General features: G+C 40.1%; 1 protein-coding gene and 1 pseudogene across 6 annotated transcripts in view; one reads left to right on the top strand and one right to left on the bottom strand.

The window, feature by feature from the left end:
- CLIP1 (CAP-Gly domain containing linker protein 1) overlaps positions 1-15,148 on the top strand; it is a 115,121-nt gene extending 99,973 nt beyond the window's left edge. For all 6 annotated transcript variants that reach the window (XM_036085089.2, XM_036085097.2, XM_036085091.2 and 3 more), the window contains 6 exons: positions 3,786-3,838; positions 9,998-10,115; positions 10,196-10,346; positions 10,913-10,962; positions 13,059-13,183; positions 13,502-15,148. In XM_036085089.2, coding sequence (XP_035940982.2) covers positions 3,786-3,838; positions 9,998-10,115; positions 10,196-10,346; positions 10,913-10,962; positions 13,059-13,183; positions 13,502-13,727 — 723 coding nt within the window. In that variant the 3' untranslated portion in view covers positions 13,728-15,148. The remainder of the gene's footprint in view (positions 1-3,785; positions 3,839-9,997; positions 10,116-10,195; positions 10,347-10,912; positions 10,963-13,058; positions 13,184-13,501) is intronic.
- Positions 15,149-15,258: 110 nt separating this feature from the next.
- Positions 15,259-16,209, bottom strand: LOC118531185 (protein FAM204A pseudogene; annotated as a pseudogene).
- Positions 16,210-17,262: the final 1,053 nt, after the last annotated feature.

Genomic DNA, 17,262 nt, shown 5'->3' with positions numbered 1-17,262 from the left:
AACTCTCGCTCTCTCAAGTAAATAAATAAAAATCTTTAAAACCCTAAAAAAAAAAAAGGAAGAAATAGACAATTCAACAATAATAGTTGGAGACTTAAAACTTCAATACCGTATTTCACTAATAGAACAACTAGAGAGAAGTTCAACAGGAGATATAGACTTGAATAACACTATGAATCAGCTAGACCTAACAGTCATCTGTAGAGCACTCCACCCAACAGGAGCAGAATATGCATTCTTCTCAGGTGCACATGGAACATTCTCCAGAATAGACCATAAAATAGTCTCATTGAATTTAAAAGGATTGAAATCATGTGAAGTATGTTTTCTGACCACAATGGAATGAAACTAGAAATTGTAACACAAGTATCTCAAGTGTTCTGATTTGCATTTCCCTGTTGACTAATGATGTTGAGCATCTTTTCATGTGCTTATTGGCCTTTTATTCTCTTCTTTGGTCAAGTGTCTATTCAGATCTTTTGCCCATTTTTAAAAAAAAGATTTATTTATTCTAGAGAGAGTTGGGAGGGGGGAGCAGAGGGAGAGAGAGTCCCAAGCTGATTCCCATGCTGAGCATGGACCCTGACACAGGGCTCCATCCCAGGACCCTGAGATCATGACCTGAGCAGAAACCAAGAGTCGGACTCTCAACTGACTATGCCACCCAGGGGCCCTCTTTTCCCATTTTTAAATTGGTTGCATGCATATTATTGAGTTGTGAGTGTTGTTAGTAAGTTCTGGATACAGGTTCTTTTTTTTTTTTTTTTAAAGATTTTTTATTTATTTATTTGAGACAGACAGAATGAGAGAGAGAGAGCACATGAGGGGGGGAGGGTCAGAGGGAGAAGCAGGCTCCCTGCCGAGCAGGGAGCCCGATGCGGGACTCGATCCAGGGACTCCAGGATCATGACCTGAGCCGAAGGCAGTCGCTTAACCAACTGAGCCACCCAGGCGCCCCAAGGATACAGGTTCTTTATCAGGTTGTGTTTTGCAAGTGTTTTCCGAGTCTGTGGCTTGTCTTTTTACTTTCTTAAGAGTATCTTTCGAAGACGAGCAGTTTTAAATTTTGATCAAGTCCACTGACAGGGCTTAGAAGCAACAACACTCCAATATTAGTGAATACACTTAGCACCTAGATTTTGGTTTTAAGTGTACTTCTGCATTTAAAAGATTCTTAGAGAAATGGCTGATTCCAGGGCTGGGACAGAGAGAGTACAAGATGAGCCTGGAATATCTTGTATACCAGGAAGCAAGGAAGTGCTTAAAGAATATTGGAGATTAAGGGGCGCCTGGGTGGCTCAGTCGTTAAGCATCTGCCTTCGGCTCAGGTCATGATCCCAGGGTCCTGGGATCAAGCCCCACATCGGGCTCCCTGCTCCGCGGGAAGCCTGCTTCTCCCTCTCCCTCTGCTTGTGTTCCGTCTCTTGCTGTCTCTCTCTGTGTCAAATAAATAAATAAAATCTTCAAAAAAAAAAAAAAAGAATATTGGAGATTAGTCAAAAAGCACATCATAATCATGTTGAAGGGGCTCCCACTGGCCAAATCTGAGATAATTTGAACATCAGAAGAAATATAGTTATGGAGTATAGCCTATTGAATAACATTAGAAACCATGATGTGTCATGGAAACAGGTAGATATAAATAAATAAATGGAGGAAAAACAAAGGCCCTTTCTTATGGCGAAATGACAACTAATAAATAGGTGAAATGATGGAATTAGAAAATCACTATTGGGTAACCATGATGGTAGTATTTTATTTAGGGAAGGCTCATCAGTTGGTGCTAAAAGAAATGGATTGACATTTTGCTGAGGAGCAAGATGCTTATACATGTTCAAAGTATCTCTTAACAAAATACGTATTAATTACAAAGAAAAAATAATACCTTTACAGTGGAGAAACATGGAAGATACTTCCTCAACCAAGTGATCAAAGTTACCCTCATCAAAAAACAACATTGTGTGTCCTTTGATCCCTATTGAGGACAACACAGGATCAGTTCTGTGGTGTTCCTGCCAAAAAGTGTGTGCTCTGACTCTATTCATACAGAAACATCAGATGAATCCAAATTGACATTGTGTGCACTTGTGTGCCTCAAAAATGTCAAGGTCACAAAAAATAAGGAAACAGTGAGGAATTAGATTAAAGAAATGTAACTAGTAAATGAACTTGTCAACCTGGATTGGGTCCTGGAGCAGAAGAAGGAAAAAATGTCTCTTATAAAGAAATCCGTACCATAAGTATTCCAAATTTCTGTTCCATGGAAATTCAGGCACAATGCACCCTCCAAGAAAGAGGGAAAATCTCTGCATACTTGTTCTTTAAAGTGTTGAATGATTTTTCACGTTTATTAATAATTTGTATTTTCTCTGTTGCGAATTATCTGCCTTTATTTATCGTCATTGTAGGTACTTCTCAGTACCTACTTTTAATTATAAAACAGCTTCCTTGTTTAACAAATAAATATAAACTGTATAAAAGGGCGTAAAGGAAAAAAAAAGAAAACCCCTCTCATCTCCACATCCCACTCTCCAGATGTTCTCCCTCTTATTTTAGTTTTTAAGGTTTGTCTCCCACCCTTTTTCCTTCCTTTCACTCTTTAAAAATTTCTAAATATTTTTTGTGAATTACTCATGCAGCAAAAGCATACATCTCTGGTGGACTAGGAAAGCAGAGTTTACATAGAAAAAACTGAATGTTTAATCTCAATAGATTTTGTGATAAATATAATTTTATGTTCAAAACACGTTTATGTATATTTAAGAACTTTAATAGTATGAAGACCTCATAGCAAAGCATATGTATAACTGATACAAAATCGGAAATAAGACTATAGCTACATACAGTGAGCTAGGAGCTTAGATTCTGGCTGTTGGAAACCGTTCCATAGTCTGGTGTTATTCTTTGATTTGGGGGGGAAAAAACCCACAAAGGAGTGTTCTCACTGCTTAGGTTTTTGGCTTTTTTTTTTTTTTTTAAGATTTTTTATTTATTTACTTGGGGGGGCTGGAGAGAGCACAAGCAGGGGGAGCAGCAGAGGGAGAAGGAGGCTCCCCACTGAGCAGGGAACCCGAGGACAGGGACACGGGCTCCATCCCAGGACCCTGGGATCATGACCTGAGCTGAAGGCAGACGCTTAACCCACTGAGTCACCCAGGCGCCCCTCACCCCTTAGTTTTATTAACAGTGTGAGTTGAAATTGGTATTTCAATATAATAAACTCTGTGTGGTACAGACCAGGGGTGGGGGTGAGTCTTCTCTCACAGGATTAATTAACTGAATCTTTTGTTTTTCACCCTTCATAGAATAATAGAATTTTAGAACTAAAGGGCTACTGGAAATTCTCTTCTAACTTCCTTGTTTTATAGGTGAGAAACCAATTCCTGGAATGTGGAAGGCATGAAATGAGGCCCAGGAGGAGTAAACAGCCTGTTCCTAGCCTCCCCATGAGTTAGTGACACTTGATCTGTGTGATTTCGGTGAAGGAGCCAGAATGTTAACAGTGAGGCTTTCACTCATTCATTTAAGAAATGAATGAAATATTTATCGAATGTTGAAGATACAGCCTGTTCTGAGGAAGGAGAGTCATTCGGGTCATAAGTGATTCGTAAATTAACAACCGTACATGATGTACTAACCACTACTCTTTTTTTCATCGCCAGTGAGGAAGGCCCATTGCTTTAGCTGCCCCGGAGCCTGGGAATGGGACATGTGGAATGAGAAATAGGTCTCTCTGTGGACTTCTGTAACGAACTGAACTTTTTTTTGTTTGTGTTTTTTTCCAGATAGAAGAGGAGAGATCTGTGCTCAATAATCAGTTGTTAGAAATGAAAAAGAGGTAGGCTTTCTTTTTGTGTTTATTGTTGCGTGTATGTGTTTAATTAGGAAAATGTCAGAACATGATGCGTATGGTGACTTGTAGAAAACATACCACCTTCTTTTCAGAAAATGGGATTGTGATAGTTTGGTGCTCATAACTGATAAATGATGAAAATGTATTTACAAAAGTTACAGTATTGATTACCAAGACAAAGAATAGGTTAATTTTTAAGCCTCCTTCAGTTGCATTTATTCAGAAGTGTTCTAAGATCAGATTGTCTCATTATACTGCTGTCACCTCCTCATTTTCAGGAGCTAAAAATGCTGTAATTTTACATAGAGTAATTAATCGGCGTATAAATACTGATTGCATTATATAAAAATTTTAACTTTTCAATAATAATGTGTTAGCATCAATTTGAATGTTTCTATTTTTCTAGAAAAGAGCCTTGTTATTTGTTACTCTTCCATGATAATCAAATGATACTGAAATGGAAACCTTCCAGCACTTTTGAGTAAGGATAAACCGGCCCAGAGAAATAACCGTTTAGAAGCCTGATGCTTCTGTATCCTGACAGTCTCTGTCTGCTCTTTTAAAATGTGCAGTTTGTGTCTAGAGAAATTCTGTGTTTATGCTGCACGCCAAGCAGACGTGGTGCGTGCTCTTGCTGAGAACGGCAGCCTGTGCGGTACTGAGTAGATAGATGGGCAGCGCAGTGGGGACACACTTTTTTTTTCTTAATGAAACTAAAAATAACTCTTTAAGAATATCTTAATCAAGAAATCGTCCATGCTCTTGCAAAGTATTTTATTCTTGTCAGAGAGAAGGAAGTTTCCCTCACCACTGACTCGCGTGTTTTGCTCTGACAGTGTTTCCTCCCACCGACATGGCAGTTGCTTAGGAACTGAGGGCTTTAGTCAACCCACAGATAGTGGGATCCACAAGCTACATTCTAAAGGACGTCCGGCCTCAGTCCCGGGGTGCCTTTCCTCCTTTCTTTTTTTAATTAAGAAATACTTAGATTCGTTCTTCTGTAAAGTTTCATACCAGAATGCGTGTACGGTTCATCAGCCCCCCCCCCCCCCCGCCCCCGTCCAGCCAGCTTTTCTCCAGGCAACCGTGAGCTGTGGTGACTGGTCTGCCATTCTTTCCCCAGCACCTGTGTGCAGGCCCCCACAGCTCTGCCCCCCCGCACGGGGGGGGGTGGATATTTGATTTTACATAGATAAGGCTCTGTTTCGAGAACCTCCCTATGCAGTTACCAGGGTGTGTGAAAAAAACTAATAGGGCTTATTCCTGTGACATTCTGGTCAGAGAGCATATGAAAATGGGCTGGTGTAAGTCAGCAAGTACTGACATTATCCCTTTGTATTCATAATTCATAAACTCAATCTCAGAACAACCCAGTGAAATATATGGCGGGGCTTGCATTTACAAACCATGAAACGGAAGCCCAAAACGTTAGGCAACTTGGCTAAGAACTCAGATGCAGGCCTAAGACCGAGGGCTTCAGACTTTTATGCTGGCTCTTTTCTCACTGTACATTTATTTATTTATTGTTACTCTTAAATCTTTTTTTTTTTTTAATAAAGCTGCTATGCTTCCGTAGTCTTTACCATGTGACTTTAAATTACATGCCTTTCAAAATGTTATCAGGCCTGTGACTTTTTTCACAGCTTAAAAGGATGGACCAAGTTTGGGTGCTTGTTAAGGCCACTTCTTACTTCACTAACTTTGCTCCCATTTTAAGTCCTGGATAAGTTTAGGAGATTGTCTCTTGAAAATTACTCTTTATATCAATAAATGCAGATAGAGATGGTAATTTTTTCTGAAAGTAAAAATTTTAAAAAACCTAGCTTCATCCTATTTAGCACTGTTCTGTTAAATTAATCCTTATGGAATGTTATGTCTAAAATCTGAATGCGAATATATTTCAGCTAATAATTTGGGCCCTTAAATGCTCTCTAAAAGCCAGTTTGATAATGGATTCATATGTAGGTCTGTGTGTGTAATAGTTAAGTAAATTGAGCATGGAGTACTGAAAAGAATTTGATATGCTCTTAATTTAAAAGGCTGGCAAGTACTTAAATCATAAAGGTATTTGCAATGTAGTCATTCATGCAAGAACTGAGATCTTAGTCAAGAGTTTAATTGAGAAGTGATAATTGAACATACACAGTCAAGATAGTATCTAATTGTGTCATTCAAATGGTCATTATATTGAAGTGCAGAACTTATTCCTGACCTGTAGGCACGAACTACTTACCATTCAGTGGTAGCATTGTCCTGTATTTGCTATGGTCTTTTGGTATCTGAACATTGAATTGCAAGCAACATGTAGTAAAGGTTTTTCTCCTAACTTAAACATGTAATCATTATTTTGGAAACGGGTTTCCAAGTTAGGCAGACCTCTTTCAAAACAGGCTCCAAGACAGCTGACAGAGCAGAGCCAGCCTTGAATTGCTCTGCCTGATGGAAGTGGAGAAGCGAAGGTTCCTCTGTCCACTGAAGCCTACAGCAGATTGGGGAACATGTTTGGCTTCCCTCCCTTCTCTAGGCTTTGTGATGTCACTGCAGGGACTTGAGAGCCCAAATCTCAGACATGGACTCTTTGGAGTCAGAATTCACTCGGTTAGTGTAAATCAGGATGAATGTCAGGAATGGAAGCTGGTTGGTGATACCGTCTAAGATACCAAGTCTGAAGAGGTCCTGTGCTACTTCGGCTCATTAAGCTCACTGTGGGTTGCTGACTGTCTGACTGTCTCGGGCTTGCGCTACTTACCAATGCTCATTTCACCCTCTCTTTTCCCTTCCCTACTCCTGCTTCCTTTGCTCTATCTGTGTGTCTTTAATGGTAAGACTAAAGAAAGTCTATCCACGTTATAATAAATAAACTTCATATATTTTTAGTAAAACAAATTGTTGTATATATTTTTTGGCTGCCTTTGTCCCTCTGTGTCTTGCTTTTGTTTTGTAAAATATTCTTAGCAGTACACACACACACACACACACACACACACGCCGTTTTTATACCTATATACAGCAAAGAACTTCAGCGCAAATTTAGCTCTCCTTACTGTACCTGCATTTCTTTTCATGTTTCTAATATTTGGTTCTTGTTATCTTGCATTTTTAAAGCTTGCCCAGTAACACTTTAAGGTATTTGCTTCATTACTAGAATTTATTTCTTAAGTAAGTAGTAAGGAAAGAATCTGGCAAATACGTTCCCCTGGGGGGAAAGATTTCTGGCCCCCATAGCTGTTCTTTCATATCATGTTATCTTCCCTTCTTGATACTTTCTTTCTTTTTTTTTTTTTTAAGATTTTTTATTTATTTACTGGACACAGAGAGAGAGAGAGTGAGAGAGAGCACGCAAGCACAGGGAGCGGCAGGCAGAGGGAGAGGGAGAAGCAGGCTTCCCGCGGAGCAAGGAGCCTGATGTGGGGCTCCATCCCAGGACCCTCCATCCCAGGATCCTGGGATCATGACCCGAACCGAAGGCAGCCCTTGAACCGACCGAGCCACCCAGGCGCCCCCCCTTCTTGACACTTTCAGTAACACAAGTCACTCTGGCCAGCATGGTTTCAAGGTAACAGAGGCCCCCTGGCAGTGTGGTTTGTGACTCAGATGTCAGGAATGTTAGCATAAATGGTTTAAATTAGTCCCTCTTGGTTCGCACAATGGGATTAGGGTTTAGAAATAGCCTAAGAAGCCAGCAATGAAGATCTGCCACAGAGATGAACTGCCAAAGGCTATTTGTCCTGTCATTTGGTATATAAATCACAAGGCAGATCCCTTTCTTAACCATGTGTCTTTTGATAACTTGTACAAGAAACGTTCTGCTTGCCATCTTCTTAGAAAGCAGCCTCTCTTAGGGGTTGTGTGTATGCGATAAGCAGACGAAGGTTCCTGTACATTCTTGCTTCTTCCAGCTGGTGGTCTCTCTCTCCCTCCCTAACACAAAGACCCTATGAGATTTTGGCTATCTAGAGTTCTGATTATAGAAGAACTTAACTCTGTTCAGTAACCCCCAAATCCTGGTATTTTTCAATAAAAACATTAAAACTACATTTTTCAAATTTGACTTGGATTTATAACAAGTAAAGCTCTTGAAATAGTTTTTACAATAGAATAAACTACCAAATATGTTTAATTGAAACTTGAGCCCCGGATTTTTTGGATAACTTCGGATAACATCAGATATTTACTTTCCAGGTGGAAGAAGTACCTGTCCATTCCTTCCATTAAAATCTTTGCTTTGTTTTGACCTAAACAAGGTCCTATTTCCTAGCAAGGTGTTGTTCACTTAGTGATTTAACAGCACCAATACCCACCCACTCTCCAGTGTTCATATCATGCTTGGGTGTCGAATTCAAGAAATTTCTGTAAGTCTCAGATTCTTTTCTTACTACTTATTCTGGAGTATAAGTGTAAGCCACACAACGAGATAAATACAACACTTATATTTTCATCTTTGTGTAGAATTTCAATTTACCATAAATCATGAGAATTCTGTAATTCGTGTGCCGGATATCTTGGGTCTCACTAACCAGACATACATTCTGCCATTTCTAACCTGGGCCTCAGTTTCCAATTCTTCCAGTCAGTTCTAAAACAGACTGAACCATGACATGCTCCGCATTCACACAGTTCCTTCTTCTAGAACCAGGAGCGATTTGGCTGCTTGTTGTTGAAGTTTTGAACTCTCACTGATGATCATCTACATTAATGCAGTGTTGTAGGTTGGATGGCCTGAGGGCTAGCTAGGACATTTTTTTTCCAGTCTGTGTTTTTCTCAAAATATTTTTGTGATACAAGGACTCTTTCCCTCTTGTTTCACACTGCATGTAATTTTTAAAACCTTTTTATTTCAAAATGGAGATTTACAGAAGAGTTGCCGAGGCAGCACAGAGAGTCCCCATGGAGTACCCTTCACCCTGGGTCCCCTGATAAGCCCATCATACACTCCTTGGTATGTTTGTCAAAACTGAGAAAGCAACGTTGGTTCGGTTTGCTTATCTAGACTCTAGACTTTATTCAGATTTCCCCAGTTTTTCCATTAATGTCTTTTTCCTCTTCTGGGATTCAGTCTAGGAAGCCACATTGCATTCAGTGGTCATGCCTCCACAGCCTCCTTCATTCAGTCTGTGACAGTTCCTCAGTCTTTCCTTGTCTTTCATGACCTTGGCACTTTTGAATGCATGTAATTTTTACAACAAAAAGTCACACACACACACACACACGCACACAGTAGCTTGCCCTTCTGGGTTCTATCTATTGTGTCTTTGCCCTCCCTCCCTGTCTTCCTTCGTCTTCCCCTTCCTTTTTCCACCCCTTGAGTCCGGGATAAATGTTTCCCTCTCGTTAAGGCCTGGTCCCACTCCCTCTGCTGACAGCCGAATGCTGAGTCACGCTGAGAACATAAACCAAGCGCTCTGACGTCCTCCCTCCAGACTCCCCCACCCCCACCCCCCAGTACTTCCGTTCTCCACCTGGAAATCCATTTTAACATTTCTGTTCCAGCCTTTATGTAATTACCTTTAATCTCTATGAGCAACGTAAAGTCCTTTCCAGATTCTGTGGATGAAAAGTCACACTCCTTCAGTATGAATAGCAGTAATAACCTTTGCGACTGTTTTGGCCCATGAGATCTCAAAAACACATTCTCAGAAGTTGCGAAAAGTTTACTGAAATTAGTGAGAACCAATTGATACCTCCAGCATAAAACTGCTCTGCATGACATCTGTGTATAACCGCTTTGCATGTGTGTATTTTAATTGTTGTTATTGCTTGGTAATAATTTATTCAAGAAGTAACAATTCAGTTGGGGGGGTAGATTTTAAAAGAATTCTTTGGGGGTAACAGTCTTGTTTTGTTTTGTTAATTCTACGTCTTCCAGAGTTATTAACTTGTTTCTTTAAATTCAAATGGATACAATGATATGCAGATTCTGCATGTCTATGCCTAGGTAAACTTGTTCTCCCTCACAGTGAGTAAAATTTCAAGTAAAATTTTGCAAGCATAATAGCCTCAGCCCCTTTAAAACTTCCCCGTAATACTTTTTTCTTTACGTTAACTCAAGTTAATTGCGTGTTCGTTCTAGGGCCGTTGTGCACTCACCACTCTCTTGGTTGATTTCTGGAATTTTTTTTTTTTTTTAACTCTTTGGTCTTTTAGAGAATCCAAGTTAATAAAAGACGCAGATGAAGAAAAAGCTTCCTTGCAGAAATCCATCAGTATTACTAGTGCCTTACTCACCGAAAAGGATGCAGAGCTGGAAAAGCTGAGAAATGAGGTAGAGTACCACCTGAGGGGGCCGTTGCCACTCCTGCTTTTGTTCAAGCTGCGAGCCTAAGCTAACCCGCTGCGTTTCAGGTCACAGTGCTCAGGGGGGAGAGCGCCTCCGCCAAGTCCTTGCATTCCGTCGTTCAGTCTCTGGAGTCGGATAAGGCGAAGCTTGAACTCCAGGTAAAGAACTTGGAGCTTCAACTCAAGGAAAACAGGAGGCAGCTGAGCAGCTCCTCAGGTAAAGTGATGGCCACATGGTGCTTCTTTCCAACACCGCCGCTTCCTGCAGAGGAGCTGTTGCTAGTGAGATGTCCTTGGAAGGCTGTAGTGCTGCCCCTGACCGGGCCCATCTGCCTTTGGATCTCCCAACCACCGAATCAGATAAGGGCTAGTCATGACACAGGTCCTCCACACAGAGGCCTGCCTGGCATGCCCCCTTCTGGAGTGTTGGCAGCAATAGGAGACGTACGCGCACTGCCATGACGGGGGGCAGAGGTGGTCCCTTTGTGAGCAAGTGATCGCTTGCTTTGCTACTTTAGGTTCCAGGTGGGTGTGATGGGCATCCTCCGCACCAGTGGGCCAGCCCCCCAAGGGAGAAGATGGGCGGGTGAGGGCCAGCGTCTGTGTACGTCCCTCAGGGCTCCAGATGCCCGATAGGAAACCATGCACTGTTCCCAAAGAGGCCCATTTGGGAATTTCACATGAAAATACATGTCTGACACTGGCCCGTTGGTTGCAGTAACCCAGGAAAAAAGATGGCAAGTGTTGTGAATCCTCCTCCATTTTTTTTTTTTTAAATATAAGGTAATACTGATACTCAGGCAGAAGAGGACGAAAGAGCCCAGGAGAGTCAGGTAATACTCCTTTTTTTTCTTTTTTTTGCTTGGCTTACTCACTATTTTAAAAGATCATTTAACCTTTTGAAGAGGCGATACACTGTATATATTTTTAATATTAGACCTTATGGTCTAAACAATAAATAATATTAAAAACATATACAGTAGAAAACCTCCCTCCACACACTATCTCCCATCTGCTCAGTTCCCAAGCCCTTAAACAGGTTGTCATTCTTACTGGTACCTTTAAAAAAAAAATCTTTCCAGAGATAGAAAAACATGTATATAAAAACCAAAACTAGTTGTCTTTTCCTCTCCTTTTGGACACAAATGGTGGCCTATCTGGTCTTTTTAGTATCCGTATAGCACGTCAGTTGACGTGACATTTGGGATGTTTCTGATCTTTCAGGTGTATTAGGAACAGTGTTGTAATGAATTATCTTGAACATCTATCATTTTGCAGATATACTAGTATTTCTTTAGGACAGATTCATAGAAGTAGAATTGCTCTGTCAAAAGATTCCTTGCTCCTCTTGACCTTAAAAAGACAGAGTTCTTGAAAACTGTTTCCCCAAAGCCAAAATTATCAAAACAGCCTTAGTTTTAAAAATGGGATTATATGGAGGCAAACTATTCTGTGTTTGGAAATATACTTGCACATGAGCAACTGGTGTCCATCTTCAATTTTAATAGGACATTTTAGATATATTTATTCTGTTCAAAACTCAAAGGTACAAAAACCATCATCCTCTTCAAAAAAAGAAAAATTTGTTTGAGTTTGCAGTTTGTTTTAGTTATCCAACATCTCCTTTGAAAGACATGAAAGGATTCAGCAGGTGTACTAACTCACCCTGATAGTGTTGTCTCCTTAGTCTGTGCGTCTGATAAGCATAGACTCAATTAACTGTGTTTTCTTTTCCCCTTTCCTCTCTGCTTCCGTTTGTTCCATCTGCCGCTGCCAACGCTTTCTTCCAATCAGCAAATGGTTTGTTTTATGTTTCCTAATTTGTGATCGTGTGTGTGTGTGTGGTTTCCCACTACACTTACATCCATTTTGTAGCTTTTTCTTCTTCCTGCAGTGTAGCTCCTAACAGGATAAAGTCTTAGAAAATGAAACTTCCCTTCAGTGTTGGGAGGGGTCTCCTGCAGATAATCCCGAAGCTGGTGATTGCTAGCTTTGTTTCAGAACTTGCCCTGGCAAGAGAATTAGGCCCAGTATTTCTTTAAAAAGTGAAATGTATCATTTTTAATATTGTAATGCTGAGTTTTTTTTTTTAATTTTTTTTATTTATTTGAGAGAGAGAGTGAGAGAGAGAGCACAAGAAGGGGGGAGGGTCAGAGGGAGAAGCAGACTCCCCGCTGAGCAGGGAGCCCGACGTGGGACTCGATCCCAGGACCCTGGGATCATGACCTGAGCCGAAGGCAGTCGCTTAACGGACTGAGCCACCCAGGCGCCCTCATTTTTAATACTGTAAAGTAGGATTTATTCAGTGGATATTTAGAGAAATTGGACCTTTTAGTTATATGTAGAAGAGGGTAAAAACATTTTGTTTTTAAAGTGCCCTTGGTTTGAAAGGAGACATTAGGACAAGAGTGTCTCGTCCTGATGGTCACCGCGTTGTCCCACTGCTCAGTGAATCTTGGCACATGTGTTCCGTGTACGTGTGTACCTGAGCACTGCCCTGTCGCCACGTGTCACTGTCTCCTCAGCTGAAAGGGAGCTGGAGCCTTCTCTTTGGAACACCTTCATTTTTGTCTGAAGATAACGTGTATTGACTGTTCCACTGGGACCACCAGTCAGTAGATGTTAAGCCGTGGTCGGAGGGGAATTTCCTGAACTTGTTCAAATCTGCAGAGCATAAAAGTTCTGGATTTGTCCCAGAGTTTAATGGAACAGTTGACTGGTTTTGCTTTTTATAGAGTTTTGTGTATGTATGTTGTATATATAAAGCCTTTAAACATGGGCTCAGTAATGGCCACTGTTGCCCCCGCCCCCGTGAGGCGCAGCACATCCGTAGCCACAGTGTGAGAGTGTACTTTCATGGTGTTCTTGATGCCCCAGTGTACATTTAGACATTGTATACATTTGTTTCTTCTTTTTCCGGACAAATCAGATTGATTTCCTAAATTCAGTAATAGTGGACCTTCAGAGGAAGAATCAAGACCTCAAGATGAAGGTGGAGATGATGTCAGAAGCAGCCCTTAATGGGACTGGGGATGACCTAAACAGTTACGACAGGTATTTTATATTAAGCAATACTGATCAGAACCTTCGTTCCACCTAAATAAAGGTTTTTAAAGTTAAGTTCTCCAGTGGATTGGAGAAAACAACTGCCTTGGCCATAAATCGATTTCCATAAATCTGGCAAGAGAGTGATATAACCCTATAAATGGTTTGATGTGAAAATTTTAAATGTGGACTGTAGAACGTCTACTTGAGGCTCCCAGACTTGGCCATAATTAATTCTGCTTATTTTTTGTTCTTTGAGAGTGATACTGTCTCTTGAACTTCATCTGGTAGATATGAGTTTCTGATTGTACATGTTAACATTTGTAGTGACGACCAGGAGAAACAGTCCAAGAAGAAACCTCGCCTCTTCTGTGACATATGTGACTGCTTTGACCTCCACGACACCGAGGACTGCCCCACCCAGGCGCAGGCGTCGGAGGACCCCCCCCACTCCACACACCACGGCAGTCGGAGCGAGGAGCGTCCGTACTGTGAAATCTGTGAGGTGTTCGGGCACTGGGCCACCCACTGCAATGATGATGAGACGTTCTGATGGGACCCCCAGCCCTGCGCCGGGCTTCTCAGACACACTAACATGTAGGCGATGGAACACCAGCATCGTGTGTGCAGACCCGGAGAACTCACGTTATTTTTGACCCCCATCAACAAATCTAAGAAAATATTTTGAGCTTCAATAAATCACCCTTTTAGTCTCCCCTTAGAATTTAAAATAATAAATACTTAGTAGGTGAGTTTTCACCTCTGATTTTGTCTTCTTGATTTTTAAAAGTTCTAACAAGACATTGCACCAGATGCCATTACATTTACTGCCCCGAGGGAAACCTCCTAGAACAATCCCTACCCTCACAATACCTTATTTAAGTAACTTTAAATTATGCTGTTACTTTTCATATTTGCACTAAAATTTTTCCAGGCTGCGTTTGTATATTTAGATGTTTGGGTTAAGCTTTGACACTGGAATGAGTTGGAAAAATGTGCCATTTTGCATTTTCATCTACTCATTTAAAGTATTTTATTCTTAAAGAAGTATCTGAGCTCTTTGCACTACCTGATGTCAGTAGTGCCTTTATTTCAGGCTTGATAATACTTGGGTGTGATTATAAAATCATGAAACAGGTAAAGGGGGGGAAGCCCCAAACTGCTGTGGGGACATTTTATAATCTATATGCTGCACCTACTCACTCTACTGTGGTGTTTTGTTCATTGGTTTTGCATAATTTCAGCTTCTATATATTATATGTATATATTTTTAAAAAATCTATATTTTGGGAAAAAAACACAATGTCTTTCTTTTCAGATTTTTACCTTTATGAAAAAGAAAACACATCAAGACATGATGGACTAGGCCAGAATATAACATCACGTGGCTTTGCAACTATTTTTTCTGTTTTCATTTTGTTTCTTTAGCAGATATAAATAACTGGGAGAATTTTCTCCAGATTTCTTTCTTTCTTCAGCAGATATCCCCAGCAGTCAATTAACTAGATAATAAGCCACTATAAAACACCTAAATTAACCAATCTAGAACCTTTACAAGTTTTTTTACTGTATTTTTAGATGAATGTACGATGAGAAATTCAACATTAATAATTTTGGATTTTCTTATCACAAAAAATAAAATGAAGGACCTCAACCATCAGAAGTTTATCAACCAGTTTGAGTCTATTTATCTTCATTTGAATGTCTTCTAGAATATGTAAAAAGTAATAAATGTATCTTCCATGCTACATGTATAATAAGAACTTCTATAATTGTATATATGCCTTTGATGTATTTTTCCCCTCAAGATCATCAAATGTGTGTCTGACAAGTGAAAAATCTGTAATGAGTTGACATTTTTGGTTATAAACATATTAAAATAGGAAGTGTTTCACAAACAAAATGTAAAGCAGTATTAAAATTTGAGCAAACAAGTGTTCTGTATCTACTTTAATAAATGGTTCTTTTTTGCCAGTGGTAGTAAACTGATATTATTCTCAGGTTTATTTGTCAGTGTTTTTTCTTTAAATGAGCAAGCACTATATATCCAAATAGAAATTTTTACAGTCTTGTTGATAAACAGCTTTTTTTTTTTTAGAAAAAGACTGAAAAGATTTAATAATCAGCTCCCAAATTTTATGCTTATTTTTCCGATCTATCAGTTTCCTGACATAGTTTACATAAGCAGGTAAATCTTTTCAGTAAATTGAGCAGTTGAAGACTCAAGCAAAAACCCAAGTCAAGACTCAAATGTCTTGAGGAACTCTGGCAAGTTACATATATCCCATGTTGCTCTTGGTTTCCTATCTCTTCTTTGCTTCAAACCCCCATGCAAGTTTCTTTTTTTGGGCAACCTGTGAATTTTCAGCGTCCTTTTTGGCTTGTACAAAGTTGTGGCAGGCAACCGCCTTGGCAATTTTTACACCAAGCTCCCGAGTAGCTAGCTGGTTGCTGAGTTCCTCAGCCTTCTCAATGTTCCACTCTTCCACAGCCTGGTCTATGCTCTTTCCAAGGCCTGACTTGTCAATTTTTTTCTTTTTAACAGGGGGGCCAAACTTATCATTGATTCCAAAATACTGAGTAAGCTCCTTCCACTGGGTTTCACTTGAGGTCTGTTCACTATGAGAATCTTCTTCATTTTTCAATTTACCTTTCCTGGAGCATTTTCTTTTTTTCCCTCTGAATCCTGAAATTGAGGTTTTCTGTTCAGAATGTTTTTTATGCAATTCTTGAAATTTATGCCACATATTTAAGGGAATTCCAGAGGGGCATTCTTCATGTGCATTTACATTTGCCTCTACTCCAGGCTTTGGTCCATCAGCTGGGAAATCTGAGATCTCTGTTTCTGTAATGGCCCCATCTTCTTTATCTTCCTGTAAGTTAAATCCAGAGTTCTCTAATGGGGCTTCATCTTCAGAATTCAACTCAATATCACTTTCATTTAGGCCAGGAGGTAGCAGCCCACTCCACATCTTTTCTTCCGTCAGGAGCCGGCCGCCCGGCAGCCATCTTAAGACCCCACCTGATAAACAGCTTTTAAGAAATCAGTGTATCCCCATCTCAAAGCATCCTATGACCCACTTAACATAAAATAAATACTAAGGTTTTTATCCATTGCTATATCACACTATATTACCTGACAAAAATATAAATGGCAGCAGGTAGTACCAACTATCAATCCATGATGTTTTACAAAGAAACTCTGAAAGTTGCTGGGATGTTCAGCAAAATGACTACTGAACCAAACATTTGTTTCATGAGCACAGACTCACCAACAGGTCGATATTTCCAAAGCAGAGTTATCAGTTGAACAAGCACATTACTTTAACCTAAATAATACCCTGACACTTGTCCTTGACTTCAGTACTAACCATAGGGGATTAAAAGACTCAAACTATAAACTTACTGTGGTAATCATTTTGCAATTTATACTTAGGTCAAATCATGTATACCTGAAACTAATACAATGTTACATGTCAGTTATATCCATAAAAACTAAAAAGAACACTAAGGTCTGCAATAGTCATAGGGCAATTACAGCAGTATAGTTTCCAAACATTGGGTCTCTATACAGGTTAAACACCTATGTTGATCATCTTCTAGCATCCTGATCCTGTCTGAGGAGGGGAGTTTATCATCCTGGTCTTGCTCATTTATACTCATGCATGCTTGGGATTTCACTAGCCTTGAGCATTTCACCTCTTAACTGTAAGTTGTGGCCTCATTTAACAGTTCATGACAAGGCCTGATGAGCTCAACATGTATTCTCACAGATGGTGCTAAAATAAGACACATTTTCAGCTGGGCAAAAAGCCTGCATATGTGACAAGAATCTGTGATACAGGTTGAGAACCACTGTGAAAACCGGGTTGAGAAATAGGGCGTGGAAGTCTGCATGAGTGGAAACAAGTTATTTTAAAATCTAAACGGTTTTGATGAATCGTAGAATTGAGAGTACAAGTGTGTATGTATGTATGATTGATTGATTGCTTTTCTGCATCCTCCCCAAATTCTGCTCTTTGCTTACTCAGACCTCATGGTAGTTGTTTAGCGAGCCCTTTCTTCATAATATAGAGTGTGTATATAGA

Source organism: Halichoerus grypus, chromosome 13 (assembly GCF_964656455.1).
Source record: "Halichoerus grypus chromosome 13, mHalGry1.hap1.1, whole genome shotgun sequence".
NCBI lineage: Eukaryota > Metazoa > Chordata > Mammalia > Carnivora > Phocidae > Halichoerus > Halichoerus grypus.
Note: the sequence above shows the minus strand (reverse complement) of the source record. Positions and strands in the feature narration are given on the sequence as shown.